The sequence below is a fragment of the Sebastes umbrosus genome, chromosome 5, assembly GCF_015220745.1.
Source record: "Sebastes umbrosus isolate fSebUmb1 chromosome 5, fSebUmb1.pri, whole genome shotgun sequence".
Taxonomy (NCBI): Eukaryota; Metazoa; Chordata; class Actinopteri; order Perciformes; family Sebastidae; genus Sebastes; species Sebastes umbrosus.
Window position 1 is genome coordinate 15,944,857 of NC_051273.1, and position 17,597 is coordinate 15,962,453.

General features: G+C 42.0%; 1 protein-coding gene across 1 annotated transcript in view; it reads right to left on the reverse strand.

The window, feature by feature from the left end:
• Positions 1-4,876: 4,876 nt before the first annotated feature.
• The window catches only part of qsox1 (quiescin Q6 sulfhydryl oxidase 1), a 35,433-nt gene continuing 22,712 nt past the window's right edge, over positions 4,877-17,597 (reverse strand). The window contains exons 10-13 of the mRNA XM_037770053.1: positions 16,953-17,091; positions 15,090-15,266; positions 7,831-7,992; positions 4,877-6,851 (exon numbers count right to left, since the gene is read on the reverse strand). Coding sequence (XP_037625981.1) covers positions 6,070-6,851; positions 7,831-7,992; positions 15,090-15,266; positions 16,953-17,091 — 1,260 coding nt within the window. The 3' untranslated portion in view covers positions 4,877-6,069. The remainder of the gene's footprint in view (positions 6,852-7,830; positions 7,993-15,089; positions 15,267-16,952; positions 17,092-17,597) is intronic.

Genomic DNA, 17,597 nt, shown 5'->3' on the forward strand with positions numbered 1-17,597 from the left:
ATTCTTTCCCCTCGTCTACACTGACAACTTAATTTCCAGCTACCCAGACCTGCTCCTCTCTGCCTCATCTTCTGCCAGGTTTTTGCAATAAAAGACCGTAACTGATTTTCTGGTTCCATGGTGTTATCTGCATTTGGTTTCATTAGTTAATTTCCCCGTAACAATATGATCATTAATGAAGAACTGTATTGTTTCATTTATATTTTGGCAACTGTATGCATTATTTTTTATGGTGCTGCTGTTGTTTTTAAGGTGTGGGTACTTGTTGTTTTGTTGCTTTTGTCATTAGTAGTTTTTTTGTTTTTGTAGTTTGCTTGTTTGTCTTTTTCTTTTTTTGGTCAATTTTTAACTTGTTATTTTCATTAGCAGTTTTTCTTGTTGTTGATTTTCTTGTTTCTTGTAGTTTGCTTGTTTTTCTTTTGTTGTTTGTCCCCTTTTTTGCTTTGGATTTTAATTACATATTTGATTTTACATTGTGATGTAGTGTTTTTGAATGGACCCCAGGAAGAGTAGTTTCTACCTTGGTAGTAACTGATGGGGATTCTGGGTAAATAAATGAACTGTTGTTAAAACATTACATGCTTAGGCGCTATGTAAGATGTCCCGAAAACCCCTTTTTGTTACTAACAAATAAACAAACTAAAGCCCTTTATAACTCAAGATTTCCGGTGGAAAGCGAGGAGTGAATCTTCCCTCTTCAATGACAGCAGCCGAGTCAGCTGAGTGAATTAAAACAATGTGACTGACAAGTGTTGGATCTCCTCCAACTTCATCACCTACACTTCCTGTAAGCTATATATGCTTACTCTGGAGGAGGAGGAGGGGGAAGAGGAGGAGACCAGAACATGAAACAGAACAGGAGAGAAGAAGTAAAGGTCACAGATTTCTTGGAATTAAAATAGTGCAGTGGAGCATATTATCAAGGCCTAAATGCAGTTGATAGTAGGAGGTTATTGATCCTCCCTCCCTCCTGTCCACACGTCTGCACTCTTCTGCTGGGCACAGACAAACTGCAGGGACTTCCAATTTGCTAAAATCAAAGATTCTCCTTTAGTCATTTAAAACACACACTACACAAACCAACATGGGAGGATAAGCAGTCACACAGCTAGACAGATATCGATTGTACAGATACACACACTCGCAGTTTCTTTTGGTTGAACGCTGACTGTAAAGTGACAGTGTCTCCTTGGTACAAACAGCATCCTGACACACTGATGGTGATGGTGGTGAGATGGGATGTTTGGGAGCTGAGCAGATGAGCGGGGGAGGGAACGCAGCAGTAAAATGAGATGGATCTGACCCTACTTGACTCCTGCCTTTAAGAGGCTGAATGTTTAAAACTGAAAGGGGATCTGGCTTAGTTTGGATGTGATATATACCAATACCATATATTAACCTCTTTTTCATAATTTATTCACCGCCTCCCTCTCCTCCCCCCTCCTCTCTCTCTCTCTCTCTCTCTCTCTCTCTGTCCACAGCAGGAAGCTTTATAGTATTATTAAAGTCAGAAAGAGAGATGACAGAAAAATGCATCAGGCCCCTCCTGCATTTTAATATCAATAGCGGAGAGGTAATAAACATCGAGGCAGAGAGCACACAGGAGAGTAGCGACTATAAAACCCCACATTGTCTAATTTATGGAAGACAACAACAGGGCAGCAAGGTGAGCTTTTTACCCTTCAGTCCGTGCTTTCATAACACAACAATGTCTCAGAGAGCAACATTTGTTGAGCAGAGAATAAACACACAAAAGAAAAAAGTTTTGAAGAAAGTAATCTGGACCATGTTGTCCCTGGAGGAGGGGGATGAGAAACTGGAAATGCTTCCAACAATGTGTAGTTGTCTTTGTGTTCACAAGTGTTAAGTTTAGCTTTCACTTTTGAAATGTAGTTATTTTAAGCCAAAACATGTTGTTCCCAAAACTTAACCAAGGTGTTTTGTTGCCTAAACCTAAAGAAGCCTTTTTGTTTTTCTTCAAAATGTAACGTAATGTCATTCAGTTTTTTAAGATTTGCTTTCACTTTTAAAGCATAGTAGGCCCCTACTGTCCCACATCAATGGTCCTTGTAGAGACCGATAACGCTTATTTAGTGGCCTGATAACAGTCGAAGTTGGAGGTTTTAATCATATCACATGAGCTTCATCGGCAGATGCAGTTTGCCCAGTTTGTCATGGAACTGTGTTCAAATTGCTTTCTTCTTTTTTAAAAAAAAACACTCTTTTTTTTTAGCACTTTAAGGGCTTTCGGTCTGTGATGCCTTAAAAGTTGAGCTTCAAAGTTTGTTCTTGACCTTGGAAACAATGCAGTTTTTATTATAGCTGTTTTGTGATTGTCGATTTTTAATTTTTCTGCGATCAGTCTGCTGCAAACCAAGCCAGCTATTATACTACAGTAGCTGTATGAGTCTAATGTGTTGCTAAATAACCTTTAAATTCATGAGGCAATGTAACTAATTTGTACTCATGCATTTTTACAATATCTTTGCTCTAACTCGGTATCTCATAATTTTTATGATTTGTAATCATAAAATAATCTGTATCAACGAATTCCTCATCCAACTCTTTTTTCACAATTGCCTCCATTAAAACTTCAGAGGGTAACTCGCTGTCTTCAACCTTTGTCTGAAGTTTGTTTAGCTTGTATCTGTGCACATACACATAGTGAGGCCAGAAGACACTTTATGGTGAATTTGTCACTAGTTTGTGACAAATTAGGGCCAAAACTGTAACTTCATGGTTGGCCACGGGCCAAAAGCATACACTATACATATTGTATTGTACTGTTGAGATGCAAAATGGTTCCCAAGTTCCTCTAATTAAATATAATTTTAGCTTTTACATAGTTAACCCCTTAAACCCCACCTGCTGAAAACAATTGGGCTATTTTACAGTCATACTCAATTTATGTAATTCCAAGACTGTTTAGGGACCCCAGCATGCAGAAATATTCAAACACACCATTTTTAGAACAGACAAAAATAACACATTTATACTACATTCAAAGAGCTGCATTGTTTTTGCCCCAAACTGCATGTAATTATCATAAAGTGGGCATGTCTGTAAAGGGGAGACTCGTGGGTACCCATAGAACCCATTTTCATTCACATATCTCGAGGTCAGAGGTCAGGGGACCCCTGTGAAAATGGTCATGCCTAAAACAGCCTGCTACAGCCTCCGAAAGACAGTTAAGTCTTCAGACCGATCCCCGCTTCAAAGTTTCATGAATAACTTATTAAATAATGTCTGTTGTTGTGTGTTTCATTTGATCTGTAGGAGCGACCCTCAAATTGAATATAAACACGATAAAACTGATTCTTCTTCTGCCGCCAGACAGATAAAAGAGCACAAACAGCTCTGAACGTGTCCTGATTTAAATGTGAAGCGTCTGTCCTCAGTGTGAACCGCTCACCTCAGCCTTGGCAGAGCTGCAGACAGATATTACACCGCTGCCAACTTCCTCATTAACCATCATTAGTCTGAACCAGCGTAACACCTGCAGCTCACCGATGCTCAAGGCACCTGATAAAGGGCTTCTGTATAGTAAGCAGCACGAAGCATCGCCGACCCCAATCCTATAACAAACACAAGTAAACATTTAGACAGATTAACAGATCAGATGTGTGGGAGAAAGGTGCTTAAACCAAAAGACAAGTCATGAATGTGTTTCACAAAATAGTTACTAAACACAGGACAGTTTGAGAAGGAGACACTTCCTCCTTTAGTTTGACAGTTTCCCAAGTAAAAAAAAAAGCCCAACTTGATATTAAAATGTGTCAGGTGATATATTGGATAATGTTTGAAAAAGGGATAAATAACATGCAGAAGCTTCCCGGTGACAAACTGTGCTTTTCTCGATCCATTCTGGCAATCATAATGTGTCACTGAGGGTCTAATTCAAAGTATCTGAGAGTTTGATTAAGTCACAGAACCACAGCTGCTCAGCCTTGATGTTCCTCTGCTTTAATGTACGGCTATTAATCAGCCTATTGTGTGTGTGTGTGTGTGTGTGTTGTTGGAGGAATCGACTGCTTTAACTCAACTAATTCCCCATCAAAACCTGTCATAGTGCTGATGCTGAAAGCGTGGTTTGGATAAAGAGATGGAGTGGGGTTTCGGGTGAGATCAGAGTGTGTGTGTGTGTGTGTGTGTGTGTGTGACAGGTGGGGGGGGTTGGAGGTAAGGGGCAAGAGTCAAGGGAATTCAAGCCGATGTTCCAGGAAACACAAAGCTCAAGATCAAGCATCGGTTGTCCTTCAGATGGGCTGGTTGTAATCCGGACGACATCAAACCCTCGTCTTCCATCCATCCATTTATCTCTCCTCCCTCTTTCTTTCATCCACCTCACCCGACCATCTCACCCACGTTACCCTCCCCGGGGGTCTGCTGCTGCTGCTGCCTGCCCCCCCCGCGGAGCTCACCTCCAAGTGTGTGAGGGAAGCCCCACGAAAGCCGATTGCATTTTAATAAAGTTTATTATCTGCGTGGAGCTAATCCTCAAGGGTAATCTCTCCCCTCTAGTCCTAAAGGAAAGCTGGATTACTCACTTGCTATAATCCCAATGAAATTGTTAGGATTTAGCTTGCGCTGCACAGCAGATGGCAACAGGCTTTTTTCCTTCAACCTTGGATGCTTTAACCCCCCAATTCTACATGCAACACCCCGCTCCTCCTTGCATCATGTCCTGGTAGTCTTGGTCAAAACAAAAAAACAAACAGACACTTGTTTTTGAACAACATCTGGGAGGGTCTCGAAAAATAACTTTGACGGCTGAGACAATACAGATGGGATCAATGTTTACACCTTCTCTGTAAATTCATGTTTGAATCCATGCCTTTAACTAGACCTCCCTCGACAAATGACATGTTTTAATGAGTCCTTATCAAAAATAATTTTATTGATTCAGACGGAAGCAAAGAAGCAAACAGAAAAACACAGTGTTTTTGAAGATGCCCAGCCGAGGCTTTACATCGTGGACACAAGCCAAAAACAAATCCCGCTTATTCTAAAACCTTGTCCAGTGTGAACATATGCGTCGCTCCACAACACTTCATAACAAACAACCAGAGTATATGTGGACTCAGCAGTGTGATGTAATATACAAAGACGTGACATAGCGCTCAGTGTCATGTACAGTAAACCACCTCGAAGGAGCTGAACAACAAAAGGCTGATCCGCTCTCCTCTGGTGAAAGTTAGCGTGGACCTGCTGCTGGTCCAGTCACAGTATTCAACAATATGATGCAGCCGTCAGGCCGTCAACAAACTGCAACAACCCACAATGTATTTAGGGACTGGGACTGTTTTTTTTAACATCTAATTAATAAATGAAATGCGTAAACATTTGATTTAATTCTTGATAAATTGAAAAAAATGGGAACAACAGTTCATCTGTAATTTAAGATACAACAGATCATTTTTTTTTAAATCAAAGAATAACCTATTTGAGTATTAAGTTGCAATGATTCAAATATTTTTATGTGTAAATATATAAAAATTGTGACTGAAATAAAAAAAAATTGGTCACACACTACAGAGAAGTAGTGTAGGAAGCCTTCACCCTACTGTGAGATATATACAAAAATTAAATAAAAAATTACAGTTACAAATGACCATAACTTCAGTAAAGCAACAAAAATCACTTCGTACAAAAAAATGCATTGGTTGCATTAACTTCATACAAATTAAAACATTCAATTAATTTCATATTCGGTTTAATTTTATCCTTCATATGTGGTCAAATGAAAATCAATAATGGATTATCCTTAACTCCAAACAGAAACCCACTTATGGAAATATACATCTATATGCTCTTGAAAAGCTCTGGAGGCCAGATTAAGTGTAACGTTAAATAACTGACTGGAAGATAATCAGCTAAATTTTCCCTTCTCCTCCCCTCCAGTGAGACATCACCCACACATCCACCACATGGATGCCTTTGGCTGCAGGTAACAGTTAAGTGGACCACCTAAGATCGTCCTAATCTCGACACATCCCCTTACAATAACCCCAACCTCAGCCTGCATGAACCTAATGAACGTTAATGACTCAAATTTGGACACACTTTGGTTCAGGGCAGGGCTACTTTGGCCCGCCGTAGCCTGAAGCGGTTTTTGAAGAAGAGGTACATGGCCAGAAGACACATGGAGGACAGGAAATAAAGGATGACACACAGGCTGATGTCCACTTTGGAGAATCCAATGCTCAGCACAGACATCCAGCGTCCCCTGTGGCTCAGCTCGGCCTCCTCAGCAAAGTACTGACCGCTCAGTTCTCGCTTCTGCAGCCGCTTTCTCTGCTGCCCCACATCCAGCGTTTCAAAGTCTGCTTCCATTGGCTGCAGGCCCACCATGCCGAGCCCCGCGTCCAGCTCCATGCCGAGCCCGAACATGGGCCCGGGCTCCTGCTCCTCCTGCCTCTGCAGGGTGCGTTGTTTGACCCGGCTGGAGGCGGCCACCTGCAGCGCCTTGGCCTTGTAGTGCTGGTTGACGAATGAGTCCAGATCCACGATGTCCTCCTGCATCTCTCGCATCCTCATCCCCACGATGCTCGGCTTCCTGCGGGCCTGCCGCGGGCCTCGACCAACCTCCATTCCAGGTTTGGCCCAGGGGGTCGTCTCCGATGCCTTACCCTCTATCTCATCTGTTGCTACTCCTTCCCCACCCTCCTCCTCTTCTTCGTCCTCGTCCTCCTCCTCTTCCTCTTCTTCTTGCGATGGCAGAGGATCCGTCATGGAGTCCGAGGCCTCCCCGGCGCTCCTCCCTACACGTCTCAGAGATTCTAAAGCTTGCTGCCGACTCGCATGTTTTTCTCGTTGTTTTGCCAGGATCTGACTTTCATCCTCGAGGTAGTCTGACAGGACGAGGAAAAGAAAGACACAGGGATGTCATTTCTAAAGTCATCATCACCTCTAATCTAGACTCAGATGCTTTACTAATCATCCTCTGCTCATCTGAATAAATGGTGAACCTCACTTCAGCTCAGAAACTCTTTCTACTACTGTCCACAATTAATACCGTACATTTAGAGAAGATTTGATATGATTTAGAGAGTAAACTCTAACAAACCCAAATTAAAGGTCTTATTGATAACATTTTTATGTAGACAAATATAAAAAGGGTGCCAAATAAAAGTCTGACTTTTCCTGAAAAACATTATTAGGATTGTGAATAAATCATTTTTAAAATTTTGGCGGGTCCAAAATGAATGTTTTGTTTATCTCTGTGGAAGATATCTTTTTTAAAGTTATTTTTTTGGGGGCATTTTCCATTTTTATTGACAGGACAGTGGATAGAGTCTTGAAAGGGGGGAGAGAGAGAGTGGATGCGGAAAGGGCCACAGGCCGGATTCGAACCCGGGCCGCCGTGGTCAGGACCAAGCCCTGATACATGGACACCCGCTCTACCAACTGAGCTAACCCAGGCGCCCTCTGTGGAAGATATCTAACGTTCAATTCACACTTCTAACGATGAGTGAAAGATATAATGAACAAGGAATTTGGGTGGGTGACAGTGGGATTATCTAGGCTCGCTGTTATCATTTTTGTTGGCATTACTGTTCCTGTTTTTTACATACTGAGAGTGGGAATATTTTACAACACATCCTTAAGCGTTATGTTAAACAGAGCAACAACTGAATCATTGGACATGTTTTTATTGAGCAGCTTGCTTCACATACAGGTAACAGAGGAGAGACACAGGTGGATTTCATGCTCATTGAGCTCTAGACCGTTAACACAGTCATGTAGATGGAAGAAATACATTTCTGTACTTTGGTAGTTGGTGAGATATGAGCTCTCTTCAGAAAAAGAAACGGTGGCGTTAGGCTGTACCTGTGAGGATACGGCTGGATGAGAAGTAGGACATGAGGAAGGGGAGAACCTGCTCCTGGTTCCACCTGTGCTCCCCGTTGTCCTTCACCGTGTGGCAGGCTGGACACATCTCTGGTGAAGGCCACTGGATCTTTGGGTAGTTTGGGTCTTCACTCAAATCACCTGCAGAGATACATGCAGAGGTAATTAAGGGTTAATGTATTTTACAACAGAGTTCTTATCACTTTAGTACTGGGACAAGATCAAACACAGGAGGATTATTTGTGAGCGTTCAAGAGTAGATGGGTGGTTTAAATTAAAAATCCTGTATTGTGAGAGCCACAGAATTAAACCTACTGACATGTGTTATTGGCTCATGTCTGTTTTTCTATAAATCTATAAGTACGATTACACAAGCAGAGTCAACACTTGATTATTTCCACTTTGTGACATTTTATACATCTATTCCACTACATTGAGGAAAATGTTACTCCACTATATATATTTGACATAAATTAGTTACTAACTTACTTAACTGCAGAATATTAAACATGATTAACTCAGATAATATGATGCATTGCTATTAGTGTTGTCATGATACCAGAATTAAGACTTTGATACAATATTCTGCCCAAACATCTTGATATCGATACTGAAAAGATACCACGGCAAAAATCTAAAACATCAGGAAAAGTAATGGAATAATACATGACAAAACCTGGAACTTAAAATAATTTTTTATGAATTAAAAATGTAAACATGTATTAATTAAAAAAAGTACACAGTATGCAGTAATGTGATGTCGCTGTACTTCAGTTTATGTGATTTCTTTGATGGTAATCTTTATATTTGCATCCAGATACCACTTATTAAACAATGTTTAAGAAAATCTTTTTTTGTAAAACAGCACCTCCGCTGGTGCATTAGTAACAGTTTAGACAGAGAGTGTTACTGCAGCACGGAAGATGCATCGCCAGCGGGTGAAAGCAAATCCCAGATTCACGCTCGTTTTCAAACAAGCTTTCTCCGCTTGGTGTTTCACCTCGCTATATTTTGCGTTTTTTCGGCACTGCGTCCACCACTGTCGTAGCTTCCTCTTGGTTGCATGCTTATGATCTGGCCGCTACGTTTCCATAGAGGTTGACGCCCAGAAACGTAGCACGCAAACACAGCAAAATGAAAAGAAAAGAGCAAATCCAGGCAGAGGGCAGGTTCTCTGCAGATACAGACACCGTCACACACCTCTAGTGGGTCATAAGTGATGATTTCGAGGGATTAGTTTTGTATGAGTCTTTAGGAAAATCCTACTCATTGTGCCTTTAAGTACACTGGCTGCCAATACTCATGAAGTACATGTTTGAATGCAGGAATCCAACTAAAGAGGCATATTTCTTCCGCTACTACAGCTTTCCCACACTATTAAGTACCTCACTAACTTATAGTAGACAATATACAGAGCCATGTTCCAGATCCATTGCTACATACAGGAAACACACCACGTAAAGCGCCCAGTCAGCTGCTTTCTCCATTGTTGTTTCTTTTATTCTCCTTTTTGTTGGTGCATTGACTCGAGGATGTAAGTGCTTAGAGGACTGGATGCAATCTGTGTTTGAACCCATTTGATCTTGTCACAGTGCTCGTAAAAACTAAAGTGCCTATATGCATATGTGTATGTATGTGTTTAAGTGTGTATATGTAAATCATCTGTCTGTGTTTGTGTGCATGTAATCTGGGGATTGATATTTTTTTGTGTACGTGTGTGTATGTGAGTGTATGACAGGGTCTAACAATGATCAATGGGCTTCTGGGATGTCCCAGTGGGAGGGGTGGTGAGATAATAGATGTGGTCAAAGTGGACAGCTTCCCCACATGTACACACACACACACACACACACACACACACACACACACGATCCCTGTTTTCAGGCAGCAGACCTCGGTGCTCTGGACCACCTGTCTCGTCCCCTCACACCCCTTTGAAAGCAAAGTCCAATCTCCAAATTGAACATGAGAGCAACAGAGACCCCCGAGGGGAGCTGCCCTACTAATGAATTAGAAACTTTCTCCTTTAACATGTTTTTTCTTTCATGTGGCCGCTGCCCACTAACGCCCCTCGTCACTCAGGCACAACAACACGGCGTCCATGCAAACAGACTGGCAGAGGAACAGCAAAAATACTCATACACAACACACACACACACACTCTGCACGAACGCTCACAAGGACACACACACACACACACGCACACACACAGGGCAGCATCTAGTAATAAATTGCTTGTTGTCACCAACAGGCCATTGTGCATGTGTGTGTGTGTGTGTGTGTGTGTGTAAAAAAAGGAGAGCAGCAGCAGCAGCAGGTCTGTCACTTTACAGCGCTGTCAATTTACATCCTCCACCACCTCCGTACCCACTCCCTCCTCCTCCTCCTCCTCCTCTTCCTCCTCTTCCTCCTCCTCCTCCTCCTCTCCGCCGCTCAAGATTAATCTCAGTCATATGCATGTGTGTATGTACTCTGCATACAGTACTTTACATAAAGGATACATCAATTTTACTGTGTCCTGAATGGGCTGTGTGTGGGTGTGTGAGGGGGCTTTTACACATTTCAGCAGGTGAGATCACGCACGCACGCACGCACGCACGCACGCACGCACGCACGCACGCACGCACGCACACACGCACACAATCACGCACACACCACAGATGCCTCAGATCTCGTTCCTTATTCTAATCAGCTTGCCACGTTTGCGGCCAGGGTGACTTTAGCCATACCAGCCATATTGAGATTGCCACAATGGCCTGTCACGGAGATGTCATCACCGCCGCGCATACATATTCATTAGGTATAAATATGTATTGTTCAGCACGTCAAACTAGCTTCCTCAGCACTAATTCTGTGAGCGAGGATCACCTACGCCATCATGGCTGCTGCTGGGGAGTGGGCATGATGTCAAGACATTTTGTGCTCATTTAAATAACCGAGACAAAACCTAAACCAGGACTTCTGTTTATCGTATGACAGATGTAACTCTCTAATCTACAACAGGCCTATTCAACTACTTTTTTTGAAGGGCCAGATTTGACAAACACAGAAGTGCTAAGGGGCTGGACATTTACATTTCCTATGTCTGATCTGCAAAGATACTATATTAAATGTCAAAATAATGCACCTTTTTAATCTTAATAGGGTGTTCAGATATCGGGCCGATACTGACTCAAATAGCTGGATCAGATATCGGTGACAACGGGGCTGATCTATTAAATTCAATTCTATGTTTATATACTATATACATTATATACTGGCATTTTAATTCCTGTTTGAGTTTTGACCAATTTGTTGCTGCATTAAAAATGTTCAAACTTGAATTATAATTCAGTACTCGGTATCGACTGATACCCAAAGCCCAGGTATTGCTATCGGTATCCAGACTGAAAAAGTCGGATCTGTGCATCCCTAGTTTTTAAAAAAACATTTTTTAAAGATTATATTTTTGGCATTTTCAAGCCTTTATCGATAGGACAGTGGAGAGTTTAGAAAGGGGGAGAGAGAGGGAGGGGGCGACATGCGGAAATGGCCACAGGTCGGATTCTAACCCGGGCCGCCGCGGTTAAGGACTCAGCCTTGTTATATGGGCGCCCGCTCTACCAACTGAGCTATCAGGGCGCCACGGTGCATCCCTAGTTGTTTTAATAAACAAACTGTTGTATTTAAAATCTTTTTTTATTCAGTTTGACTCTCCTAAATTCCCTCTGCTTAAACAGCCTGGGATAAAACTTTTTAACTAAATAAGTATTTCTTCAAGACATAACTAATGAATGGGCTAATTAGCCTCTAAATAAAATGTTGATTAACTTAGAATGTTAGCAGGTTATTTATATAAAAACACAATGACGTTACTTTTAACAGTCTGTAATGGCGTTAATAACGTGAGTGGTAACGTTGATGAACGGGAATAAACTCTCTTATTGGAAATTAAAAAAAATAAATAATTACTTTTTTCATATTTATAAATGATCAAAGAGCCCAATTGAGATCATTAAAGGGCCAGATTCAGCCCACCCTCCGCAAATTGAATAGGCCTGATCTAAAACTGTCAAATAGCAGCACTAAATGTGTAATTTAGTTTGTTTGAAATCATGAGAATGAGGATTACACGATCTAATTTCCATCGTGGTGTACAAAGGAAAAGGAGAAGTTGTTTGCACACTGAAATGTGGAAGCTCCCAGAATATGTACAATGATGCAACATTTCGACCTAGAGGTAACTTATTCTAAGTCCCAGCACAACAGAACATAAAGGAACAGATGGCCATTTTGGCTCTGAACATGACATTGAGATCATTGAGGCTTGGTTGTTATAAATAAATCTGATGTACCACACTGAGTTGTAAAGCTCTGTCCTTTAAGGGAAACCATCCGAGCTGTCGGAATTGCTGTTTCCCAACATGTGCCATTGAGTTCAAGCCCAACTGAACACTAACTAACTGTGGTTTGTCTTACACTCTTTAAACAGTTAGTTCCTGATTTAAGTCAAAATTGTGCTAATTTTCGACTTGCTTCATTTAGTCAGATTTTGTATCTGGCTGTTGTGACGACCATCTCCACCCTGGCTGCCTTGGTTTGTGTTTATTCAAAGAATACCCAGTCTAATAAATACCAGTATGTAAGTGTTTTTTATCCTGTGTGATGAAATGCACAAAGCCTGTGCCGCATGTGAACACACAGTCCTGAAGGCAGCCAGTCTGTAGAAATGTGAATCAGTCTCAGCCTGTTGACAAGCAGCAACAGGACTGAGCTGCCACCGCTCTTAATTCTACTGCCGCGAGGAGGCCGAGGGCCCTGGGGCCTCTTTGTTGCCAGCTAAATTAATTGTTCGGACGCTTTACAAATAGCTGCTCTTTCATGCATGGCTGCTCCTGAAAGGAGGGGCGGGGGAGGCCTGCTAAAGAGCTCCACTTTAGGCAAAGGGGAGAGGAGGGGTTGAGTGGATGGAGGGATGGAGTGTGTGCTCTCCTCAGGGAAACGCCGCCACTCATTGCTACAAACACAGACAAGCCCCCGTCTCCTCCCTCGCTCTCCTTCCGATTCACCCGACTTATCCCCTGTGGACCCCCGACTCACCCTCCACCATGACTAACTCCCCCTGCCACACGCCACAACTTGACCCATGCTTGGAAACGCTGTGTGTGTGTGTGTGTTTGGGAGGGGGAGGAAAGGAGGGAGAGCGTGTGTGGCTTGTGTCATGGTGTTTGCCACCTGCTGTCACACAATACCTTGGGAATTATGTGTGTGTGTGTGTGGGCAAAAAGAGGGCTGGTTCCTGGGGGACCCATCCAGCGAGGATGCTGTGCCATTACTTGTCAAGCGCAGGATATGAGTCCCAGGGGACGGTGAGTGGAAAGAGAGAAAGACTACAACAGAGATAGAGGAAGAGAGGGAAGACGGATGGATGAAGGTGGCGGGTTGAATAGTGTTTAAGTGTCTGGGGAGCAGACACTCGCGGGGACGGGTGTCCTTCTGGCCCCTGCTGTTCAGGACACAAGCTGTCCCTGAGATAGGAGAGGGGGCAGTCAACACAAACAAAAGATAGTGATTTAACAAAGTGGGCTGTTAATGACAGCCCTGTGCCTCATAAAATCATATCAACGCAGACAAGGGAGGAGGGACGCTTAGGAGCTGTTTAATACTCTCGAGACGGATGTGCAGAAGTGTAATATGCTGATACAGCACGGTCAAAAAAGAGAGAAAACTTTGTATAGTTATATGCAGAACAAGAAAAGACAGACAGGTCTCACTGAGAAACTAAAAAAGTGCATTCTGATGCAAAAAAGAAAAAGTGTACGGCTGTGTACAGCGTACCAAAAGTTTAACAAGTGGATTTTTATGCTGCGTTTAAATATAAATTCCTAGTCATAGATTCCTCAAAGACGCAAATCACACAGTGGAGTGAAGGGCTCCAGACTTATGAGGACAAGGTGAAAGAGCAGGATTTGGGCATATAAGTCTAGAGAAGATATGAATAGTGGGAGGATAGTGGGCTGTGGGAGCGAATCAGAGTTAAGGGTGTGAGAAGGATAGACGATGGAAGAGGGGATTCAGGAGAAAACGGGTGAGGCAGAAGCAGCAGATGATACTTGGAGGACTAAGACGGGGTGACAGCTGGTGTCTGATCTGAGGATCCATCCTTCCTCCACCCCTCACCCCTCTTAGTCGTATTACGAAACACTAACTGACTATGAGAGGAAACTGCAACTGAAAATCTTTCTCAAACATTGAGTAAGGTAATGCTTAAGATCCCAAAGTGTGGACACAGAGAAGAGGAGTGTGGAAAGAGTAAAGGATGTGATGGAACTAGTGGGAGGGACAGGGATGGCTTAGCTAACTAATGCCGCATTTCCACTGCATGGTACGACACGGCTCGACTTGCTTTATGGATGCTCGATTATGGCAAAAATCATAATCATGAATAACTTTGTGCTGTTGTAAACAATGTAATCAAAAACACGTTGGTTTTATAGATATGAATGGCTATGATACGGCAAAAAAGTCACATCTACAAAGCATTGTAAACAAATCGGTGTCTGTGTTTCAAGACGGGTTGGATGGGTTGCCAACATAGCCATACCAAGGTTGACAGTCACGCCGGGAGCAGGGAGCTGGGTCCCTCCTGAAAGGGAGAGAGGGCACAGCGAGCACTAAACGGAGAGGTCCAGACGAGGGGTGCAGTGAAGCGCCACCTTCATCCTGGGCCTTTCCAGGCCAATAAACACAGGACTTTCAACCAGAAGACCGGTGTTTGAGACCGTTGTTTTGTTTTGTAAGTTACATTAGTGACGTTTGGACGTGTTTTCTGTACTTTTGTTATGTTGTTTCCGTGCATATCGTACTTAGTTTACGTACTTATTTTAAGGCCAACCATGATGTTTTTCCTAAACCTAACAAAGTGGTTTATTTGCCTAAAACTAACCGAGTGGTTTTGTTGCCCTCTGCTGGTACTGGTGTGGATGGAGGCTAACAGCTCCATATCTCAGTACAGCTTCGTATCGCTCCATATTCACTAAGCCACCCACACGTTGGAGCGATCCAATCACATCGGAAGGATTTGATGTAAATAGTAATTGTAATTGTACAAAGATGCTATAACAGCTGTTTCAATGTCATTTTAATGACTTCACACTGTTTACTGCAGCTGTAACTGAAATAATAAAAAAGAAAATTACATCTAGTTTGTACCAAAAAGATTCTGCAATCTAGCTACAGATGTAGGTGCTGACTCCTACCTGCCAGTCTGTTGTTGACGCGATTGTGTCTTGACCAAAGCCACAGCACCGCCATCGACAACGTGTTCACCTCCACCAGACTCTCACTCGCCATAATCTCAAAGTGCTCGGCACACCCCCTGCAGCCAAAGAAGTTGTGGACGTAGTTTCTCAACGCACTCAGCACCTCCTGGGGATCTGGAGGGGAATGACATGTTATGTTGTCAGTCAATGATGAGCACCAGTAATCTGATCAAAATGAGAAACAATTAAAAATACCAATACCACAAATTCCTTCCTAAGATCATGTCAAAAACAAACTTTATTATTTCTACTGTTTTTGTTATTTTGTATGTTTTTGTGGTAACATGTAATGTTACTATATTGGTAATATGAGTAAATGCAAAGGGGAAATCGTGCATAAAATAAATGAATAAATACATTTAAAAATAAATATAAAATCAATTTTAAAAAAGTGCAAAAATAAATGAATAAATAAAAAATAAATCGACAAATACGTATATATTTTTTAAATTAATAAACATAAATACATAAATAAATGAAAGGGAGAATTAAACAGAAGAGTAAATAAATAAGGGAATTAATACAATGATAAATAAAGTAAATTAAAACAGAAATATCAATTTATGTCCCATATAAAAAAATAATAAATAAATTAATGGCTACATTTAATGACAAATGTATTTATTTATTTGTTTATTAATCGATTTATCGAGTCATTTATTTATTAATTTAATTTTTATTTTGGCAGGTTCCATCCTCCAACAAGTTGAAATCAGTCATTATCTCCAATATAAAGCACAATCACCTGCTCGTGTAAAGCTGGTTGTCTCTCTACATTAAAATATGCAGTTAACTAGCGCTGTAGCCTGAAAGCTTGCTAATGGCATTGTGTGTCCACAGCCCCCTGGATTCCCACGGTTATGTGGGCCAGGAGTCACAGAGAGCTGGGTTAACCCCATATTGAGATGAATTATCTATGCGAATGGGATAACCCAATCTGGAGATTAAACACAGTTAACCAGTTAACCCTCTGTGTGAATGGTGGCCATGCTGTTGTCTCAGGACTTCAACAGTCCATAAACATATTTTCCTGCTTTTGTTGTCGGCTTAGCAGAACATTCAGATGAACCGGACTGACGGTGGGAGTGTGTCTGGGAGTGTGTGTGCTCTTTATGGAAATAAGGATGGTGTTCAAAGCTTTACTGATGTGTTCACACCTGTAATAATCTATGCAGCATGTGTATATGAATGAATGGAGCTTCATGTTATGGTCAATACTGTACAGTATGTGTGTGTATCCACCCATTAAGCTGGTGGTCTGTGGGGGGCCAGATGGACACCCCTTTTGGCCAGTCCATCTGCAGGTCACATGATGGTCCGTAAACCTCGGGATTAACCTCTGTATGTCTGTGTGTGTGTGTGTGTGTGTGTGAGTGTGTGTGTGTGTGTGTGTGTGTTGAAGGGAGATTAACGTCCCTGCCAGGAGTAGAGCCTCCGGTCATCTGCCTGTTTTATTAACCACTCACATTCCACTAATCTAACATAATCCCTTTTCACACAATTAGGCTCAATTTTAGCTGTGAAAAAATGGCAAAACATCTCAAAAACAAAAAACCCTCAAAGAATTCTAGTCAACACTTCATCGTATTTGTTTGTATTTCTGTATGTGTGTTCAGGCTTTTCTCTGTGTGATGTTAAATCAGGTCAGTGTGGAAAGAAAGCAGTCCAGCAAACATTCCTGGGCTAATTTGTTTACAAAGCTTCACAAAGCCCTCATCCTCAGTCCGCCCCCGGTCCTCGTGAACTTTCAATGGACCTTTCCATTCACAAAAATACAAACTCTGTGTGTGTGTGCTGTACCTGTGCCTCCTGCGTTCTTGGCCTGGACGGTGAGAACGTGGAAGAGGGTCCACACCCCGCAAGGGTAACGTCTCAGGTGAGGTTGTGAACCCTGACAGCCCACCCACCTCACTCCTTCAGGCAAAGAAGCATCTGGAGACTGATAGAGAGAGAGGAAGAAAAACAGACAAACACAGATTACCGACAAATGGGAAGCAGGAAAGATAGAAAAAAAGCTTAAAGGATCAGTCTGGTGATATTCTACATTTTCTTATTGACAACAAATCCCACGAAAAGACCAAAACCAACAATGAATTGATCCCACTAAGTATTGTCTGTGTAACCAGAGCCTGAGATAGCTTATTGCGCCTCTTGACTACAAGTACAAGTAGCACTGGTTGGGAATCACTATAACAAATGCATTATTTAATCCTGTTGAGTAATGTTTCTTGAAAAACTATGATGCCCAGTTGTTTCAGGAAATTTTGCCTTTAAAAAAAAAATGAAAGAATATATACATGACCCATTTTTAATATGTCTTCAGTGGGACTGAATGTTTAAGGGTGCTTTCACGAGCCGACAGTTAGTCAGTTTTAATCAAAGTCTGGTGCATGTCAACCCCTGATGTGGTTCCTTTGGGCAGTTGTGAACGCAGTAATCATACTC